General features: G+C 34.7%; 1 protein-coding gene, 1 non-coding gene and 1 pseudogene across 2 annotated transcripts; 2 read left to right on the top strand and 1 right to left on the bottom strand.

Moving 5' to 3' along the window:
• Window positions 1-1,072: 1,072 nt before the first annotated feature.
• Window positions 1,073-1,161, bottom strand: LOC141812026 (small nucleolar RNA snoR114). The gene has a single exon (XR_012600224.1). It is a non-coding gene; the product is annotated as a small nucleolar RNA snoR114 (small nucleolar RNA).
• A 3,460-nt stretch (window positions 1,162-4,621) lies between these two features.
• On the top strand, window positions 4,622-12,690 carry LOC141848334 (beta-galactosidase 15-like). The gene is given in 16 exon segments (XM_074736370.1): window positions 4,622-4,786; window positions 5,306-5,401; window positions 5,500-5,554; window positions 5,557-5,611; window positions 5,694-5,760; window positions 5,843-5,935; window positions 6,191-6,334; window positions 6,593-6,681; window positions 6,761-6,866; window positions 6,988-7,075; window positions 7,199-7,317; window positions 7,398-7,505; window positions 7,507-7,564; window positions 11,718-11,739; window positions 11,938-12,039; window positions 12,630-12,690. Coding segments are annotated over 16 exon segments (1,428 nt in total).
• Window positions 12,691-12,693: 3 nt separating this feature from the next.
• On the top strand, window positions 12,694-21,242 carry LOC141811863 (MAP3K epsilon protein kinase 1-like; annotated as a pseudogene).
• Window positions 21,243-23,239: the final 1,997 nt, after the last annotated feature.

Raw genomic sequence — 23,239 nt, 5'->3', positions numbered from 1 at the left:
TCCATCCTTTTAACCCCATGATTTTTTCCATGTACTTTAGATGTAGGACTATGTTTGAACCCTTGTAACCCAACAATCTCCCCTCAAACAAAGGACCACAGCCCCCCCCAACGTCGTTGTGATTTCTGAATCCTCGACCCACCAGGACTTTTTGCCCCTCGGTCCACCAGACCTACTAGGACTTCCCACCTAGCCACAGCTAGGACTTTTTGCCCCTCGGTCCATCCGACCTACTAGGACTTCCCACCTAGTCGCAACTAGGAGTTTTTGCCTCTCGGTCCACTTGACCTATTAGGACTTCTCACCTGGTGTCTAGTCCTCTCGATTCAGACACAGGAGCACTCACTTCCTTTGTTTAAGGTTCAAACCACATGGTTAGATCTAGTTTGAACCCCATGATTTTTTCCATGTACTTTAGATGTAGGACTATGTTTGAACCTTTGTAACCCAACAATCCCCCCCTCAAACAAAGGACCACAGCCCCCCCAACGTCGTTGTGATGTCTGAATCCTCGACCCACCAGGACTTTTTGTCCCTCGGTCCACCAGACCTACTAGGACTTCCCATCTAGCCACAGCTAGGACTTTTTGCCCCTCGGTCCATCCGACCTACTAGGACTTCCCACCTAGTCGCAACTAGGAGTTTTTGCCTCTCGGTCCACCTAACCTATTAGGACTTCTCACCTGGTGTCTAGTCCTCTCGATTCATACACAGGAGCACTCACTTCCTTTGTTTAAGGTTCAAACCACATGGTTAGATCTAGATCATGGCTCATCCGGTGGTTAGTCCGGTGAAGAGCGATCTCGCTCTTATACCACTTGTTAAAACTGATGGAATCAAAATATCTCCACAATAGTATGATATTGTTCACTTTGGGCCTAAACCCTCATGACTTTGTTCTTGGGCTCTCCCCAAAAGGTCTCATACTAATGGAGATACTTTCCATCCTTTTAACTCCATGATCTTTTCCATGTATTTTAGATGTGGAACTATGTTTGCACCCTTGCAACCCAACAAACCTAATTAAAATGACTAATTTGTATATGTCAATTAAAAATTAGAAAAAAAATATTGGCTCAGAAGCACTTTACAGTCTCATCTAATAATCAGATAGTTGTGATGAACCCTGACATCACCGAAGTGCATTAATCTTCATCACCAAGAGAACAAATGGGGTGAGAGAGGCTCGAACTATCGACCTCAAGATAACTCATCGAGCTATGAGACCTACGCGCTAGCCAACTATGCCACCACCCCGTTAGAAAATATTCAAAATAAGTTATTGATAAATTATTATAAGACTCACAGGGCTGGTCTAGAGCCCAGGGTAGCCCCTACTTAAATCCGTCTCTGGCTGTTAGGGTGGCAGATTTCATTTTTTTGCAGAAGAGGGTGCGCCCATGACGCTCCCAGAATATAATTGAATTGGTTATTACAGAGCAGAATTATTGAAGTGGACAAAGATCGAATTTCGACGAAGCCGAGGCAATGCCCTCTTTCGTTGTGGCCAACTATAGCTTCTCGATTACCTCTTCACATATAGTCGTGGGACCATTGGGTGGTAGATTTCACTTTTTTGCTGAAGAGGATGTGCCCATAACAATTTTTTTAATTGATATTATTTATTTAACTTATATCGATTAGTTTTGAAGATGATCAATTTGATCTTATAAAAAATTTCCATCGAGTATGAGTAAATTAAAAAATGCTTGAACAGACGACCCATCAATCTAGCATTCTTAGATTAACCATCTATTCAGAAAAAGTTATCTATTAATTCGCTAAAGCTGAAACTCAATTCTCATGTACTTGAGAAATTGAGAAGACATTTTATTGTTGCACCATTGCCCCTGGAGTCATATGCACATGACATTGTTCCTATCGATAGATAAAAGTTTGATTAAATTGAATTAATCAAATAGATCAAATTTAAAAATTCAATCCTATTATTTTAATGTTTTATTAAAAAATTTTAATTAATTTTGATTTTAAAAACCTTAATTTAGTTAAACCGAAGAAACCAAATAAATCTATTCATTTCATTCCTTTTTAACAATCATAATTGTTAGAGATTTGGATGAAGAATAATATCTAACTTATGATTTTACAAGATCTCCAAAGATATCACGTTCTTAAAGTTGCCATTAACAATGATAAACAAGTACATATTTTTAAAGTCGTCCACCTAAATGTTAACATGGGATGAGATAGCTGCATATTGAAAAGTTTAATTAATTTAATTAAAAATTAAATTAATTGATATTTTATCGATTTGATTTATTTAATTTTTATTAAAAAATTTGATTGATTCGAATAATTTATTTTTTAATTTATTTGATTTTGATTAAGTCTATTCGATCATTTCGTGCCATGATCCTAAACCGTTTCTATGGAACTGTTGAAATGTCTTATCCCAAGTGGTAAGCATGGAGACACTGTTGCTTGAGATTTCGAGTTCGAATCCCCTTAGCAACATATATTTGTTGACTGAGGTACTGTGCGATTCAAGTCTTAGCTCAGCTAAGGTGCTGTTGAGGGCAGTATGCTCTTATCAACCTAGTGGTACCGTGCCTCCAAAAAATTCTTTAGGGGGTTTTCTGATATGGGGCTGTTTCGTTGGTGGGGTCGGTCACTATAAAAAGTTTACCCACTACAGTTTTTGTCCCCGGGCAATGGTGCAACGGTAGGACATCCGGGTTGTGACCTAGGGACCCGCGGTTCGATCCCCAACTATGACGTATTTGCAGGAATTTTCCTCCAAATGGGAAACATAATTAAAGGATGCTGGGCATCTGCCCGATTTACCTGGTGGTCGATGGGAAACTTCCGTGGGACCGGACCGGCCACCCCCAGGGATTGAGTCCATGAGACTGATCGGGATTTATCATTTTTTTTTCTATGGAACTAAATCAGCATGACATGAGCTGTTACATCAGCACTAATAATATAGATAAGAAATTAAATTATGTAAAGATAAATTTTAAATTAAATTGATTCATCTTAATTAATTTTTTTAAAATAAAATATATTTAAAATCGACACCTCTATAATAAATAAAAATAAATCTAAAAATTAACGAATTTATAATAAATTAGAAATTTAATTTGATTGTTATTTGATAATTAATATTCTTTTTAGATAATAAATAAAAAATTAATTATAATCACTATTAAATCATCATATTTTTTTATTTAATTTAAAATATTATGTCTACTTTCGCACTTTTATTTGTATCTTCATCTTTCATATTTTTATTTCATCATCTTTTTTTTTTTTACTTTTCTATTATCATCTATTCTCATATTATAATTTGATTCTTGTGCCTTCTCGTTATTTTCATGCACTTATCATAGCTTCGCCATTCCCTTAACTAAAAAAACATTATTCTTGTTACTATAGCAAGCTCTCTCCATGACATCATCATCGCTAGCTCATCACAACGACAATACTTATCGTTCATCAACTTTTTCTAGATTTATCTTCTCGTATATGATCGTGAAATCGACCGTATAAGGTCATTGGGATAACGAATTTCATTTTTACTGAAGTGCATCAACTTTCTCAATTGCAAACGATACACTGACATAATCAAGAATCTATAACACTCTTATAAAGATTTAATTGTGTTTTCGTATTTTAATTTACAAAAAAATGATTATCTCTTCTAGATTTAATAAAAAGCAAATTAAATATCTTTATTTATTGGTTTCCTTTAAAACCGGAACAATTTCAATGTCAACGAATCTCACATCAGCTCGATATAAATGCAATTCCGCTTCTCAAAATTGAATTTTATTTATTTATTTGATAATTTTAAATTACTCATATTTAATTTTTTTTTTTACAAATACAATTTTACTAATGAGGTAGACAAATGATTATACAGGTATAATAATTTACATCTTAGAAAAGATTTAATAATTCCGTACCACTTTTACTTTGGCAAATGTGGCACTAAATAATCAATATACAAATCGCTAATTAGTTACAAATTAAGAATATGATTGGCTAGTTTAAGAGAACTTCAAAACCATAGTAGTAACAAAATTAGAAGTCAAGTATTTGACATAGCTAGATTTTAAGTTATGTCAAATACACTAATCAATATACACTAATTTAAGTTATTTAAATATTCAAATTGAAAAAGGCATACCAAAGAATATCAACTCTTATAAATAGAAATAGAAAAGGAAAAAAAAAATTAGTGAATGAAGATGGTGAGAAGAGTCTCACATAAATGTTACTTATATACCAACCCAATTAATAGATACAAATGAAAATAATAAATGGGTGGATACACAATAAATATTTAATTGGTAATTTTTAAAAGCCTTGTAAATCCTAGTTGGCATTAAAATAAAATGGTAGTTTGACATGGTCATATGCAATCAATGTTAGACTATTCTTGTAATTTGTTCGTGGTCTATGTTAATCGTAGATAAATATTGGGAGCTTATGGCTAACAAAGTAATCTAAAAATGTCAATAAAAAACTTATCTATAGCTAAAGAAACGGCCAACGATAACACATGAACTCATGCGTAAAACTTATCCAAAACAATCCCTCTATATAAAGCTCCAAGAGGGTTGGAGCATGAACATGTGTGATGTTAATTATCACAATGACAATGACAACAAGAAGTTCATTGTTACTGCTCATTGTTTGTTTTTTGATTTCTCCATCCTTAGCAACAAATGTTACCTATGATGGAAGAGCAATTATCATTAATGGAGAGAGACGAGTTCTCATCTCGGGTTCAATTCATTATCCACGAAGCACTCCTGATGTAAGTCGTCCTAGTGCATTTTGTCTCACATGCAAACTCTAATTTCAAAAAGTTTTGGATGTTATATGGTTAGTCTCACATATAGTGCATATCTTTTGAATATTTATGGAATAATTTTTATGTATAAAATATTATTTTAAATTCTATATAAAAGCTTAACCATTTAACTTCATATTTTATGGTGAAATATTATAATAGAATACTTTCTTAAATAATTATACTAATAAAGTAAGCATGTAAGCTAAAAAGTTATTAGGATGATATCATTGTTTTAAGTGTCATATTACTCCCTTTAGTTATGAACAAATATTGACAAAAAGTTATTAGCATGACATAATTTTTTTCATTGTTTTTATTTATGTTTGATATTTCCATTGCATATCAACTCGATTATCAACATAAGCAAACAAATTAAATGATTAGCTATTCACCTTCCTCCCCACCTGCCTTATCCTTTTGATCTGACATATTTTGCATATGCTAAAGTGACTTGTGTTGATGGATTTTGCTTTCTTTCAGATGTGGCCAAGCCTCATTCAAAAAGCAAAGGAAGGAGGACTTGATGCCATTGAGACATATATCTTTTGGAATGTTCATGAGCCTACCAAAAGAGAGGTTTAATTTCTAACTACCCTTATTGTGATGCATCATGTGCCTATATTGCAACTATGATAACCTTCCTAACCTTTGTCTATTTTCTCTACTCCCAATAGTACAATTTTAATGGAAACTTGGACTTTATCAAGTTCATAAAGATTGTGCAAGATGCAGCCTTTATGCAATTCTTAGAATCGGGCCATATGTTTGTGCCGAATGGAATTATGGGTAATCTAAACAACTTCATTTGCATAATATTGTTTTCAAGTATGAGGCTAGAATATATGAAAATTATTTTGGCTTCGCTCAGTGGGTTTCCTGTGTGGCTGCACCAAATTCCAGGAATCGAAATGAGAACCGATAATGAAATATTTAAGGTACTCATATTCACTTAGCTTGACTCTTAAATTCAACTCTTATTTTGATTACTTTTTTATATTACCATCTAATATTGTATAGGTCGAAATGCAAAATTTCACTACTTTGATTGTGAACATGGTCAAGAATGAAGGTCTCTTTGCATCACAAGGTGGACCGATCATCATAGCCCAAGTATGTACTAAGAAAAGACACTTCAAAATGTTTTTCTTTCAATTCCATGTCTTCTTCAAACTTCTACCTATATTTTTAATTATGTCATTAACTTAGAATAGTAGCTATCTTAGACAAAATTTGAATAGATACCATAATATTATGTAGTTAATTTGATTGTCATCTTTTATACCTTGTGTACCAAAGTAGAAATACCCTCTATCCATTTTCATTGTCATTGAAAGACCAACTAAACTTGTGACCTGTATTCCTCAGATTGAAAATGAGTATGGTAACATCATGGACAAGTATGAATCTGCTGGGAAACGATATATCCAATGGTGTGCAAACATGGCAGAATCACTTAATGTAGGTGTGCCATGGATAATGTGCCAACAAGCTGATGCCCCATCTCCTATGGTAAATGCATAATTCTTAAATATTTTAATTTGAAGGCATTAAGGTAACATGACTAAAATTTTATTATGAATTATATCGACTTACTTCCTTCTCTCAAGTATTTTTATAATAAGGTAAATAATAAAATTGTTAATCAAATGAGCCTATGTACAATCTTGAAATCAAGATCATTTTGAACAATCTATAGATGCATTTATCATGATAAATTCTTTAATTCATTTGGTGTAAATTACATATGTTTTCTCTCATTCTTAACAGATAAACACTTGTAATGGTTTCTACTGTCATAAGTTTACACCAAATCGTCCAACTAGCCCTAAATTGTGGACAGAGAATTGGACGGGATGGTAAGTTTAAATATTTTATTATAATGAGTTTTACACTTCCTAAATAAAATATGAAATAAATAAATGATGAAATACTCAGGTTTCAAGGTTGGGGGCAAAGTAAACCACATAGGCCTGTCGAGGACATAGCTTATGCAGTTGCATACTTTTTTGCATCTGGAGGAACTTTGCAAAACTATTATATGGTTTGAAATCTATAACTAATGTTTCATTGTTACTCATGAACTTACATTATCTTCTCAAACATCTTTATTTATATTTCAATATTTTCTTGAATTCATGTGGTAATAACATAATTATTTTCAGTATCACGGAGGAACAAACTTTGGTCGGACATCAGGTGGCCCATATATAGTAACATCATACGATTATGATGCTCCTCTAGACGAATATGGTATACATATCATTAATCCACTCTCACAAAATTTATTATCCAAAAGTCAAATTATTTTTACCTAATCTAAGATATTATTAAAAATTAGTGACTTGTGAGATTCTTTTCTTCTCATAAATATAGGGAATATAAGGCAACCCAAGTGGGGACACTTAAACCAATTACATAATGCCATAAAAATAATGGAAAAGGTTCTCGTATATGGAGTTGCCAATACTACAGACTTAGGAGCTGGATTATCAGTAAGTCTACTGCTTGCTTCATATAGAAGATAATATTAAGTCTTGTTCATAAAATGTAATGTTATACTACTAAATTCCAGGTGACAAAATACATTGAAAATGAGATTAGTGCTGGCTGTTTTTTGATAAATGCTAATCAATCAAGTGATGCCAATGTGACATACAATGGGAAGACATATTTTGTTCCTTTCCAAGTCTATCAGTGTCCTTTCTAATTGTGAGAAAGAAGTGTATAACACTGCTAAGGTAATATTTAGGCATCTTTTGAAAAGATAACATGTTTGTAATTGCCTTTAAGTTAAAAATTCTGGTGCTTATTTGTGGCACCTTAGCGTGAAACTAAACTTTAGCATTGGAACTTAATGATAAGTTCTTTCTAAGTGTCTTGCCGTTTGATATTGATGTGATTGATCTTTAAAAGCAAAGCAACTTTATCTTGTATGCTCACTTATTCTATAGTTTTTGTTGCCTCATTCAGTCACATCTATTTGGTTACTAAGAAAGGTTCTTGTTTCTTACTGTATTTCAATTTGCAGTTGCTTATTGTCATGCAACATGTGCTCATTTTTTCTTTAATATATTTATATTTGTGTGTACGTGGGGGTGGGATGGGGGATGAAAAGAATTTGCATTTCAAAGTTATAGACACATATTAAGGAAAAGAATCCTATAAATTAGGTTTTTTTTCTTCGTTGATTAAAGTATATTTGCAGCAAAAAATAAAGAACTTAGTATTAGCAGTAGTAGATGTTTTATATAGTTGTTACAATGCTGCAACTATGAATCTTCTTTTTGCACATTGTCATGGAATCTATTAAAATTACACAAGAAGCTTTTTTCTTGTTTTTCAGCTAATATTTTCTCTCTTTCTCTTGCAAAATTTTCTTTGCCATCATCATAAATCATAATCCAGCAAGAAATTGATCTACTGAAGGTAAATATTCTTTTCAAAGTTTTTTTGCTGTTTAAAAGTTTCAAGTTATTAATTGCTGAAGTTTCAATTAGTGACTGATAAAATGTCTTTATTCCTACTTATTATTGTTAATAAATTTGTTGTCACTCATTGTAACTACTAGAAGTGTTATTTGGCCTATTGAGTGCTGGTCTTGGAATTTTTTGACATCTATTGATCATGAGTCAATTTCATCATTGGTTCCTTGCATTTTAGGCTTTGATTTGCTATCATCTCTTGCCATCTATAGGCCTTTAGCTCTTCCCAATTATGTTATGCCAATGCAGCAAAATTTGCATTTTATGAGACTTGGGGAATGATTACAGTATTTATTATAGTTGCTAGCGTAGTATAATCCTAGTAGTGGACAGTATCATTTTGTAAAGCCTAACTTGGTTTAATATATGGTGCAGAGATGTGAATTTGTCATCTTGATTCTTGTATCAGGTGATGAATCCTCCATGTAAATTCACATAGTTATCTAGCAAAATAGATTCTCGCATATTGTGTGATTTTAGACAAATAAGTAGAAAAAATTTGGATAGTAATCATCACAAATGCCATTGGTGCACCACCAATTCTGCTTATTCATTGATAACTAGGAAGAACACTGTTTAAGCAAAACACCTATTAGATTCTCATTAATTCAGGAAGTTAAGTAAACAATAGGTCACTACCCAGCTTGAATGTGAGACTGTCCTATTAACTTGATCAATCCAAATCACTGGCCTTAATTGATTCCAAGTTAATGGCATCAGACTCATCTAAATCTCATAAATTTCCGTAACATAGTCTACACTTTTCAATATATGATTGATCTATATTTTTAGTATTGCTTCTAAAGGCTTGCATGTGGATAAATGGAGGTTCCACCATCACATGCTCAAACCATGTCCCATTAACTTCATTGGCTCAAACCACTAGTCTAAATACCTAACCCTATTTTTCTATAGCAATTTCATCTATGATTTATAAATCAACTTAATTAGTCCACAATTTGTGGTGCAAGATTAAATTGGGTTATGACAACATATTCCACTTAAGGCTTGATGATCTCATTAAGGTTTAAAATTCCTGGTTGGTGGCACGTAAAAGCTAATGATAACTTCACCATTATAGATAATCCTTTCTCATTCGATGATCTCATCAAGCTTAGGATCATCAAGTCTGTTGCAATGCTACATGACCACAACCAGTTGACTTATTTGAGAGAATTGCCCATTTAATTTGATTTGTTCCAAGATCCGAAATGCTTAGTCCAAGTTAATAATAGTCGACTTAGAAGCCTTATAAATCTTCTTTGTTAGCCTATAAATTCATCGTTATAATAAATTGGGTCTTCACAATCTAGTTGCAAGTGATCTAAGTTTGCTTTTTTGCTTGCAGAATCTTAATCACAAAAACATCGTGAAATATCTTGGGTCGATCAAGACAAAGACTCATCTACACATTGTTCTAGAGTATTTCCTATTAACCTCCTCTTGAATGTGTAGTGTTTATCACATTTGAGTCTCTTGATCACAACCATGCTACCATTTACTTGATGGAGTTCTTGCAGATATGTGGAAAATGGTTCTCTTGCTAACATCATCAAACCTAATAAATTTGGACCTTTCCCTGAATCTTTGGTAGCTATCTATATTGCTCAGGTTTGCTTGAGATTTCTTAGAATCCGTCTCTTACTTGGTTATAGTGGTAATATGGCTTTTTGTGTTATGATTATGAAAAGGTCTTGGAGGGTTTGGTCTATCTACATGAGCAAGGTGTTATTCATCGTGATATCAAGGGTGCAAATATCTTGACCACTAAGGAGGTAATCTTTAGTTTTGACCTTACTTCTCCTTTTAATTGTACTCAAGCTTCCAATTTCACCAAGTGGTGTGTTTCTTGATACTTTCCCTTAGGGTTATGTCACAAAAAACAACTGTTCTTTAGTTTTATGGACAATGCCACTTTAATATTTCATGCGTGCCTTTCCTCTGTAGGTGCATTATAGTTTGATAATAATTTACCTTTGAAATTTAATCTGGTATATTTTAAATTAGAATGCATATACTGTATCATGGATGATGTATCATATTATACACACACTGAAGTTGTGTGGGCAGGCATTTGTAACTGCTCATCATTGACATGAGACCTAGAGACATCTGATCCTGGAACCAAAAACCCAATATTAATAAGATTCTTCTACCCTTATTCTCTGATCTACATGATGGGTATTTCTTGTTTACATCTGTTTTCTCTTTAATCCTATTTCACTTTGCTTCCTTTGAGGTTTCAGCTTGCCAATTTAGAGATGTCAAATACTTTGTGATACTTTTTCATGTACGATGCACTCTCTTTTGTTTTCTAATTCTTCAATGACATGCTGGCACTGATTAACTGAAAACTATGAACTTTTAATCTGGTAATCTTTAGTTTTGACCTTACTTCTCCTTTTAATTGTACTCAAGCTTCCAATTTCACCAAGTGGTGTGTTTCTTGATACTTTCCCTTAGGGTTATGTCACAAAAAACAACTGTTCTTTAGTTTTATGGACAATGCCACTTTAATATTTCATGCGTGCCTTTCCTCTGTAGGTGCATTATAGTTTGATAATAATTTACCTTTGAAATTTAATCTGGTATATTTTAAATTAGAATGCATATACTGTATCATGGATGATGTATCATATTATACACACACTGAAGTTGTGTGGGCAGGCATTTGTAACTGCTCATCATTGACATGAGACCTAGAGACATCTGATCCTGGAACCAAAAACCCAATATTAATAAGATTCTTCTACCCTTATTCTCTGATCTACATGATGGGTATTTCTTGTTCACATCTGTTTTCTCTTTAATCCTATTTCACTTTGCTTCCTTTGAGGTTTCAGCTTGCCAATTTAGAGATGTCAAATACTTTGTGATACTTTTTCATGTACGATGCACTCTCTTCTGTTTTCTAATTCTTCAATGACATGCTGGCACTGATTAACTGAAAACTATGAACTTTTATGCAAATCCATGTTTCTTTTTTCATAAAAAAAGCAGAGCTTACAAGAAAAGTGACAAACAAAAAAGAGCTAGTATCAACTCACAAATTTATATAACCAGATAAATGCTCTTATTGGCGCCTGCGGTTAATTGTATTTGTGATGTTTAGTTATAAGTGAAAACTTGGATTGTCTGATCAACTAGCCAAATATCTGGGTTTTTTTCAGTATCTTGAGAAAGTGGTCATTAGCATGTCTTTCTGTCTCTATATGGAATAATTTTTTTTACTATACCTCTTATTAGATCAGGCTTCTCTTTGTATTAGAATTATTCACTGTGATACTTTTTTTTCTTCTTCTATAAACTCCACATGTTTCTACCCATTTGCTGGTACTCCATGCCAAGCCATGCCTATTGTTTAGGATACAGGTATTTCTCGTACCATACTTGTCTTTCTGGAACACTTTTTAAAAACCAAACCAGCTTATTGTTAAACCAAAATTTCTTTTGGATTCAAATCCATGAGATAATTTGTAGTTGCTATATACTCACTTGGTGTACATAGATTTTTTAGTTACATTTCACCTAGATTTTGATGTTGGTATATATATATATATATATATATATATATATATATATATTCCATGTGCTTACCATTCTTATTGTACTGTCAATAATTATCTTCAGGGTCTTGTTAAACTTGCGGACTTTGGTGTTGCAACAAAACTTACAGAAGCAGATGCAAATACACATTCAGTTGTTGGGACACCATATTGGATGGCTCCTGAGGTAACCAACCATCTAAAACTAGTCTTTTGTAATTTTATATATTTACACTTTGTATCAGCATGGACCTTATATGTAACTTTTTTTTCCTTGGTGTTAGAAATAATGTTCTTAACTGGATATCATATGATTGGCTATTATAGCATGAGTGCTTGCTCTCTGATAATCTTGTTTGGTGATGTGATGATAAGTAAACAATAACTAAGTTCAACTTAGGTAACTGGAGATTGATAGTAGACTATATATGTATAATCTAGTTAAAGGCTAAGTAGGAAGACAAAAATGAAAATAGAACATAATTCTAAGAAATTGTCAGACATAATATTCCGTAATTCAATGTCTTATTTGTCTCAAGTCTCAACTTCTTTGACTCAAAGGAGCAACTTGTTGACATCTGATAATACAAGTGGAAGTTTCGGTTGCCATTTGCTATCTGATTTGTGTATGCTTGCTTAACTATTAGTTTTTTTTTTGTTTTCCATATTACTTGTGACAATATTGATGTAAGGGAAATACTTGAAATCTGTTTGTCGTATGCCTACTTTAGTTGTTGCATAGCTCTTTTTTTTTTTCATTTTCCATATCTTGTTCAGAAGAATTGCTCTCTTTCAGGTTATTGAAATGTCTGGTGTTTGTGCTGCATCAGACATCTAGAGTGTTGGTTGCACAGTCATAGAGTTGTTAACATGTGTACCACCATATTACGATTTACAACCAATGCCTGTGCTTTTCCGAATTGTTCAGGTACAGAAAGCTACATATAATTAATTTTAAAGGGGAATATTGCGTTTTCATTTGTGGCTTCATGAACTCCTATTTGCATTGGGTTTTTTGTCACTAGTAAGTTGGAAGAGAAAATGGAACGAGACATGTATGGATTTTAGGTAAGAACCAAAATGAAAATGTTAAGTAAATTATGCATCAACAGAGATCAAGTTGATTCATGTTAAGACAATTCAATTAGGTCTTCTTGTGATTTGTAATTTTAAGCCACAATAATTGTAGAACATGTACTTGTATTTTGGGTTTAATCAATTGTTTATTTAGGTATTCATTTTCTTAATACAATTGTTTTTATATTCTTCTATATTGGGCAAGGCCTCTATGTTTTAACATTTAAGGGAAGGGTACAAGTTATTGATTGATTTAATATTGGGTTTCTCTCCCTCCTTGCATCAGTGTTTGACCTGAGATATGTGACTTGTGCTGCGTCTAGTGATATCAAAGCTGAAGTTGTGGTGTCCCAGAGGGGCACTTGTGTTTGTTGCGAGAATCATTGAGTGAGACATATAAACTCCTTATCCAAACATAAAAGGTTGGTTGGTTATCCTGTCAGCCAATGCATTTCTTAAGTATCTTTTCCCTATGTGCTTAGCTTGATTCCATTATCAGGGAAATGGTTCATCTTGCCATAGATGGCATGTGGCAAGTTTTTAAGCTTCAGCACTCAACCCTGAAGAATGACTTTTGTCGAATTGCTGCGAAGAATGGCATACTTATTAGACTTGTCAACACTCTATATAGCTTGAATGAGGCAACTCGTCTGGCTTCGATAGCCGGAGGGGGTTTATCCATTTCACAAAATGGGCTGGCTCCAAAACCAAGATCTGGTCCTTTAGGTCCTCACAGTCGGCCTACTATTATGCAGGGTGAATCACCAATTTCAGACATAGGCCATACTCATACTTCTAAACTTGACCATCCTTTTTCATCTGGATCATTAGAACAAACACAGAATCAAGCTTCTCATTCTCAACGAACAGATGGAACCCAGTTGGACAAACAATATTTTGGGGATGGAGATAAGATCTACCCCAACCATGCTATACTGGAAGCTTCAAAGGAGAATGAACACTATATATGGGATCAAGAGCCTTTTCGTGGGGATGCTAACTTTCCGAGGCATCATGGCACAAACTCTGCTTGTAGGAGTTCTATTGACAAGGCACAAAAGCATATGGAATTTGCATCAAATGGTCATTCAGGTGGTGCAATTCAATTGACATCTCAGAATGAACAAATTTGGCCACTCTTAAGCTTTCTGGAAAAGGGACCACCATCTCAGCATGTTTAAGGACAACTTGATTATGTTCGGCATATTTCTGGACTAGAAAGACATGAAAGCATACTGCCACTATTGCATGCTTCAAATGAGAAGAGGACAAATGGTGAACTTGATTCGCTGATGGCAGAATTTGCAGGTTAACATGTTATCTTGTGCATATGATCAATAATCAATCTATAGTTTAAAAGTACGGCTAATTGCTTGTCTGGCTAAATTTAGTTAAAACTAATTGCTTAATCTTTTCTTTATGGATTCTGAAGAGTTAAAGATATATAAATTTACAGTTATGCATCATTCTTAGATGAAATCTAAAAATGCAAATTCTGCTTTATCAATAGTGACCAAGAAGGCAATTTTGTATGCCTGTTGAACTTCTAGCTTATTTTTGTAGCTGAAGATGGGTGTTCTTTTTTATTGGTTATAGATGTCTCCTTGTAACATTGCCCCTCATGATTCTGCTATATTTTGAAATTCAAACAGTTTAATATTCAGAGTTTAGGTGTAAGTGATATATGCATTACTTTACATCTATTTTATTTTGTTGTGGCAGCTTGCTGCAGATATCTTGGATGCAGTTATTTGGATAATAATTACTAGTAGCTAAATCTTTAAACTTTCTTTATTCTATTTGAAAAGTTTATTACAAACTTCATGACAATGTAATAATCCAAGCCGTTCTGTAAAATGTGAATTTCAAAAGGTCTTACAGCATGTTCATCTCAATCACTTTATTTGCAACACCTGTTAGCTTGTATGGCGTGGGCATGTTTGTATCACCAAATTTAAGATTGATAGCTAGGAATTAGGACATCTCTAAAGTATATTGTACTATTTTTAATATCTGGATTTTTGCCAGCTGTGTGGGTTGTTTTCTTGGTGAGTGATGTTTTCCTGAATAGGTCTAGTTTGTTTAGAACTTTGTGGAAATAAGAAGGTGCTTCTTATATGGATAATTGTCAACATGGATACTTGGACTTTTCATTTGTCCTCTCCCATTTGGACATTGACATTGATTCTAAATTCAAATCTTAAAATTACAAAAGAGAGTTCTTATATCGAAGGCTTTACACTTTCAATATTTTTGTCCTCCATATGTTCTTTTTCCAGTTCTTTGTACCTGCCTGCATTCCATTTGCTCACTTTATTTTGGGGGTGAGTGTGATGCAGAGATGTCGAGACATGGGCGAGAAAATAGCAGCACGGATTCTAATGTAAAACTTTCAAGCAAAGCAAGCAAGAAGGTTTTGCCTACAATGGGGTTAAATTTAAATGATGGAGCTTCCACATCAGGATTAGCATCACAAAACACTACTGGCATTTTATCTGGATCCGGCGTACTAAATGCAAGACCTGGTAGCACTACGTCATCTGGATTGCTGTCACAGATGGTATCTTCATCAAATGCTGATGTGGCAAGGGAATATCTTGAGAAAGTTGCAGATCTTCTGTTAGTATTTGCACAAGCTGGCACTCTAGTGAAATCTTACATGTGTAGCCAAAGCTTGCTTGCTCGGGTTTTTCAGATGTTCAATAAGATGGAGCTGCCTATTCTCTTGAAGGTGTGTTGGAACTTCTTCGACAGTCTATAGCGCCTTATCTCATCTAGGTAACTAGTGCTATCTTCTGAAATTTTTCTCTATTGCAAAGTGTAGATCCTCAAGTGCATCAACCATTTGTCCATGGATCCAAATTGCTTAGAAAGCCTTCAGCGTGCGGATGCAATCAAGTATTTGATTCCAAATCTTGAGCTTTCTGAAGGATCTCTTGTCTCACAGATACACAATGAAGTGTGTAATCTTCTGATTTTTTTTTCTTTGTTTTTTTGTTCTCTTTGGTACAAGATTCATTACTCGCTGTGGCTAAATTAATTTGCTCATCTTTGGAAGGTCCTCAATGCATTATTCAACCTTTGCAAGATCAACAAGAGGAGGCAGGAACAAGCAGCAGAAAATGGAATTATTCCACACTTGATGAATTTTATCACTTCAGATTCACCACTCAAACAATATGCATTGCCTCTGCTATGTGATATGGCTCATGCTTCAAGAAACTCAAGGGAGCAGTTGCGAGCTCATGGAGGATTGGATGTGTACTTGAACCTGTTGGAGGATGAAGCTTGGGCCGGCATTGCTTTAGATTCAACTGCAGTCTGCTTGGCGCATGATAATGAACAAAGGAAAGTAGAACAAGCACTCCTGAAGAAGGAATCAATTCAGAAATTGGTGAAGTACTTCCACAATTGTCCAGAGCAATACATCGTGCACATTTTGGAGCCTTTCCTGAAGATAATTATGTAAGAGAATGGAATCTTTTCCCCTAGTCTTTTCTGTTTGAATTGTCTCATGATGTCCTGGTTTCACACTGAATAAGCAAATAAATATGCAGGAAATCACCCCGGATAAATACAGCTATGGCTACCAATGGTTTGACGGCATTGCTAGTTGCAAGGCTTGAACATCAAGATGCTATCGCTCGCCTTAATCTTCTAAAATTAATTAAGGTAATTTTTCTTAGCTTTTTTATTAGGTTAATATTTCGATCCAAATTATCTTTCAATCAGTTCTGCTAAAATCAAGGAAAACCATCAGATGATGGCTTAAGACTAATAACTGAAACATGTGAATATGTTTTTGCCTCTTATTCAATTTTTTTTTAGGCCGTTTATGAGCACCATCCTAGACCGAAGCAATTAATCGTGGAGAATGATTTGCCTCAGAAGCTTCAAAATCTGATCGAAGAACGCCGAGATGGTCAGACATCACTCAAATCTATCACGATGTAAATTTTTGGTACCAATTTTCTAACTTAATTTCCTACTTTTGTAGGTTTTTTGTTTTTCAAATAAAAATTAAGTATTTTCTGGCAAATTCTGTAGCAAGATATTCCACAAGTCCTAAATTATCCTCCACAGATGGCTTACCTCTTCCATGCAGAGTGTTTTCGCAGTACAAGACTTTTGGTGGACAAAATAACGTATTTGCGTTCTATAAAGCTGAGGAAAATATCTACAGGAATAACCCTTTGAGGAAGGTCACTGTTATTTCAACTAGAAATTCTATCTCAGATTATGGTCAAGCTGCCTGGAAAAGGCTCTTTGCAATGTACTCTCGAAGAGGAATCACCACTTCTGTCAGTAAGATTGCTTGTGCTACAAGCTTGGCTGTCTCCAGATCTCATTTAGTTCCTACTTTGCTTGCCCTTTTTGCTGGAGAGATGGCATTTTCTAGGACAACATGGGCAGAAGGGGAATACTTTCCTCCAGGAAATGCACTTTATATGTGTGCTCAAGATAGCCATATTTTCCTCTCTTCAATTGTTCTTCTGGTTTTGGAGTGTTTTGTTTTGTTATATAGAACAATCCATTTGGCAATTCTCTTCTCACCTATCATGGTAATGGCTCCACTTGCTGACAGTTGTGGCACTCAGTTCAGGAAAATGTGGATTCATCTTGTTCGTTCTACTTTGGAAAAAGCTGGTCCTGCATTTATAAAGTGGGGCCAATGGGCTGCGACGCGTCCGGACCTTTTCCCCAGTGATCTTTGTACTGAGCTGGCTAAGCTTCATACAAAAGCACCTGAGCATAGCTTTTCCTACACAAGGAAATCTGTAGAGAAAGCTTTTGGACGCAAACTTTCTGATGTTTTTGAAATCTTTGAGGAGGTACCTGTGGCTTCTGGAAGTGTTGCCCAGGTACACCGCGCTTCTTTGAAGATACAATATCCTGGACAACGGGCAAAATGCTTAGATGTTGCTGTAAAGGTTAGACATCCTGGTGTTGGAGAGTCCATTAAGAGGGATTTTATGATAATTAAATCAGTTGCCAGAATTTCCAACTTCATTCCTACTCTGAAGTGGTTGCGCTTGGATGAAAGTGTACGACAGTTTGCTGTTTTTATGATGTCTCAAGTAGATCTTGCAAGGGAGGCGGCACATTTAAGCCGCTTTATATATAATTTCCGTAGGTGGAAGGATGTATCTTTTCCAAAACCTGTTTACCCTCTTGTCCATCCTGCTGTTTTAGTGGAGACTTATGAGCATGGAGAAAGTGTCTCTCGCTATGTTGATGAGCTTGAAGGACATGATCGACTCAAAAGTGCTCTTGCCCATATTGGTACTAATGCACTCTTGAAGATGCTACTGGTATGATCTCTATTTGTCTCTGAGTTTATTTAATTATCATGATCATGCATCCCAAATAAGTTGCCTAAGTCTGATGTTGGCAAACTTATTATCCTATAGCTATTTCCTAATATATGCAATTTTTGTTGTGTTGTACAAGTGGTCATTTTTTTTTAAGAAAGCTTATTTATGTTTAATCTTTTGCCTTTCTACTAGTAAATTTAGGAAAAGGGTGAGCTGAAACAATGGTAAGTTGCCCCATTGCTATTGGGATAAGAAGGTTTTCAAATAGAAAAACCTATATGGAAAGCGTGTCTTATAAGCCTGCATGTATCTAGCCATCTCAAATCTTGTATTAAAATAAAATCCATGATTTCTTCCACATTTATTATCAATTACTTTTTCGATTGTTACATTTATTATCTCGAGGAAATTCATAATTCCTGGATATGCCATTATAACTTTTTTGTGATGCAGTTTATTTTCTTTACTATGATTTTAATTTTAGTTCCTGGAAATTCATAATTCCTGGATATGCCATTATAACTTTTTTGTGATGCAGTTTATTATCTTTACTATGAAATATATATATATGTGTGTGTGTGTGTGTGTGTGTTGGTGATTATCTTTATTGTTGCTGTAGTGTTAATTTGGAAGTTCATGTTCTATTTTTTAGGTGGACAATTTCATCCACGCAGATATGCATCCCGGCAATATTCTTGTTCGAGCACAGACAAAGAACTCCAACAAACGGCTTTTCAAATCAAAGCCTCATGTTATCTTTCTTGATGTAGGCATGACTGCAGAGCTTTCTGGCAGCGACCGTGTAAATCTGCTCAACTTCTTCAAGGCTGTTGCTCTTCGAGATGGTCGTACTGCCGCAGAGTGCACTTTAAGGTTGTCAAAGAATCAGTGTTGTCCTAACCCAGATGCTTTCATTGAGGTACTATCTTTACAACACATGTTTCTCTTTCCTGAGACTAATTTCATCTCCTTATAGTGTTGTTATTTAGAAGAATGTCTTTCGATGAGCCACATAACAGGCTTTAGACCTGCAGTCTCTATGATTGTCTTATCTAACAATCTGCAGTATATCTATTAACTACTCTGTACCTGCCAAATTGTTTTAAATTTTATATTTTTCCCTAATTACAATTTTTTAGCTAATGTGGGTTTATGGTCCTCATGGCACATCAAATGTGAATGGCCTACCAGAATTAGTGAGCTTCATTGCCTCAGGTTTATCTTTTCGGCTACTGTCTATATTTTGTTTGTGTAGCTGGCAGTTCACACCTTACCGTTGTCAGTTGGTTGAACATGGAAGTCACCACTACTGTTAGTATGTTAATTGGTGATTCGTAACAAAAAACCTTGCCACCAAATGTTGTTAATTAGAGTTGCATTGCAATCCCTTATTTGTTTTAAAAACAATTGGTAGTTCCTTTGTCCACGGAAGTGTGACCATGTTTCTAAGCTGAGTTGACTTGCTTGCTCCAAAAGTTCATTGAAAATTGCCCCTTTAGTTGCAAATACTTGTCCTATTTTTGTTAAGCCAACCTAATGCACATATAACATTGCAGGAAGTTGATAAATCCTTCACTTTCTGGGGCTCTCGGGAAGGTGATGTTGTCCATCCAGCTGAATGTATGCATCAATTACTAGATCAAGTACGCCGTCACAAAGTCAACATTGATGGAAATGTTTGCACTGCGATGGTGACAACTTTAGTTCTGGAGGTAAATTTATTTGGCAAGTTGCCTATCTTATGCATCAAAACTGGTGTTCCTTGTGCATGTCTCGTATGTTTTCATCACAAATACAAAGTTTCCTTGTGCCTTATCGCATGTGAATACTTCAGAATTTTCAAACTTTAATCATTTCATCCCAGCCCCCAATCATGTATACTATTACTTCATGTAAAAGTGTTACTGTACACGTGGCATTTCTGATGCATCATTAATTCGTTAGATGCATTAATGGTTCTGATGACAAGAGAGTTTAAAGACTTAGATATTTTGATGATTTTGAAACTCTGCATATAGAAAATGGTCACCCTTGGAGTAACAAAATCATCAAAATAGCTCTCAGACTTTTCGAGCTTGTCACTTCACTCCTTTCTTAACCAATAATAGTGTTACTTTATTTTGTGAAAATGACTCGGCGCACACGTAGTACACCCACCATGCCATTATTTCATCAGATGAAATTAATCATGTTAATGGTTAGGCTGTAAAATGACAAAAGTTTAAATACTTCAAAGGATATTGATGATTTTGAGAATCCATAGGACATATTGTAAAAGGGACTCCTAGAGTTTCAAAATCATCAAAATAATACCTCCTAGACTTTTCAAGCTCTTATCATTTCACTGCTTAATAGTTATGGGTCAAATGACATGAGTTAATTTCGATGAGTGCCTTGATGATTCTGAAACTCCGGGAAGGCATATTGAAAAAAATGATAATTTTCCTTAAATATTATTACATCAATTATTTACTAAATAACTTCTAAAATTTTCATTTATTTCTTTGTAGGGTTGGCAGCGTAAACTGGATCCAGATTATGATATCATGAAGACACTACAGAAATTATTGTTCAGATCTGACTGGTCTCAGTCACTCCAATATACAATCGAAGGGATCATGGCCGCTTAGCCGAAGGCCATCCTTTACATTTTTAATTCTTTGAAAGAGAGAGAAAAAGGTTTTGACAGCATTAAACTTGGAATGCAAATCCCAATGTGAGGACTCTTTCAGCCATTTTCGATTTGGTCAAAATGGTATCGAATTCGCTGAAAGGGGCGACTCCATTAAATTTGTATTCGAAAATTTGACATTAATTCATGGCTAGTGTTGTCTGCTGTCACTTCAATTTTGTAGTTACCATCTACAAAATGTTTTGTTGCAGAGTTGTGATCTGCATTTTCATTAATGGTAAGGGAAGTGAACCCTGTCAAATTGTTTTGTTGCAGATTTGCCATCTGCGTTTTTTGTTAAGGTGGAAATGAGGCTTACTGACTACATGGGAAGTAAAATGGAAATAAACAAAATGTTCTTTGTTTCATGTTTCAATGCGCTGATATGTTCTTTTGATTTGTCCGTTCTTTTGATTTGTCCGTTTAGATCAAAGGCTTAGGAAACAGATTCATTACGCTACTATCTTCTATGTTATATTGATGACTATTATGGCTCCCTTCCTTTTCGGTAAAGTTATAGAAAAAATTAAAACGATTTCCTATGAATTAGTTAAATACATAAACAATTTGAAATGTTTTCTTTTAAAAAAATGGTTTAAAATTTTTAATGAGAATAATTTGGTAAAATAGTTAGAATGACCTCCTTTTCTCAAGGATCATGGTCATGATCTCTAATAAGTTTTTCTTTCCTCATATACTTATAAATTCTCAGGTATGAATACAGCTAACATGTTCAAAATCTCTTCTTAGTTCATATAATATGTTTTTTTGACCCTTTGCTCTTGCTGCCCCCTCAAACTCACCATCAAGGAGCTTTGCTAGAAATAACTCCAGCATCCTGTGACACATGCCTTCGTATGTGCAAGTCAAATTTAGTCTCCACCATGGCACGTGACCCATTGGCACTTGACCCATTGCCATATCTCTCCGGGCAGAAAGAAGCGACGTGACCGTTTCATCTATGAAATTATTTCTCTTCAAAGACGTAAAGAATGATAACGTACATCTTAGAATATGTGGATAACGGAAGTGCATATTCTAGAACACGTAGATAACGAAAGTGCATATTTTAGAACACGTGAGTAATGAAAATATATATTTTGAAATATGTGATAAACAGATGCATATGTCTTGGAAAATAAGGACATTTATAACTCTTTAAAAAGATTATCCGCTCCCGCAAGCGTACTTATGTGCGCTCAAAAAGCCCTAATTTTCCATAAGCAATTCTCTTTTTCCATAAAAATTCTAATTTGACATTCGGAGTGACTTGTCGAGAACCGTCTCTGGTACCATTCTAACCTTCTTGAGGAGTACTTTTCGGATTTATCCTCCTTGGTAATGATCTCCGAAGAATGCGCACATCAACCCATTCATTGGTTAGTAGCTTGACCGTTCATGATATTTGGGCGAAATAGTTAGGCTAGTGGGGGGAAAATAACATTGTTAATAAGCTAGGTCTTTATGTGGTTTAGACCTCCCATCCTATATTTCATGATTTAATGATCCATTTAGTAAATCAAATCCGAAATACTCTCTAATAAAAGTCTCATTTAGAGGTGGAAAAACCTCAGATAATATTAATATATTCTCTATAAAGATTTACATGAGAGGTAAAGAGAGAAGAGTATCATATTCTATAGAAATGACCTTTTAGTAATCCTTGGTCACATTTCTCTAAGCTTAATTTAGCAACAAGATGTCTAGACATTGTGCATGGTTGTCAAGAATAAATCGATGGTGATGCTTATATAGACGAGCCTCACTTTTTTAAATACTTTAGTGGATAGAAATCGACTTGAGTGACTGTGTCAACTAACTTTGATTGACTGTGTCATCCAATGTTAGGCCTACACTCTAGGACTTCTAATGTTTAAATGCTCAGTCTTTGGGAATTTATCCATTGCCTTAAATAGTTGAAAGTTTAGTTGGTTTCAAAGGCCTTGTATAATACATCTATGTTGGTGCGAAAAGTACCAGATGATCGAACTTTAATTTTGATAATTATACGAGGTTCAAGTTAAATATGTTGTTAAACTAATAAGTTGATCTAGTGTGCAGGGAGCACAGGTAAAATCCTAGTTGAGACTAAGTAAAAAACAAAAGTCCTAGTTGTAGGCTAGATAAGGACAAGTCCTGGTCTGGAGGATCAGACAGAAGACTTGGCAGGTCAGGTGCACCAGGTGCAAGTTCATGCAGTGTCGGAGGATCGGGAAGCATGACCAAAGTCCAAACGGGTACGATCAGGAGGACCAAAGGTTTGGTGAAGTCTAGGCGGTCAGGAGGACCGAGTTCTAACAGAAAAGTTTTGAGGGCCAAGGACC

The sequence above is a fragment of the Curcuma longa genome, chromosome 17 (genome assembly GCF_044706935.1).
Source record: "Curcuma longa cultivar G26 ecotype Majalengka, Jawa Barat chromosome 17, ITB_CL_G26_1.1, whole genome shotgun sequence".
Classification (NCBI taxonomy): domain Eukaryota; kingdom Viridiplantae; phylum Streptophyta; class Magnoliopsida; order Zingiberales; family Zingiberaceae; genus Curcuma; species Curcuma longa.
Note: the sequence above shows the minus strand (reverse complement) of the source record. Positions and strands in the feature narration are given on the sequence as shown.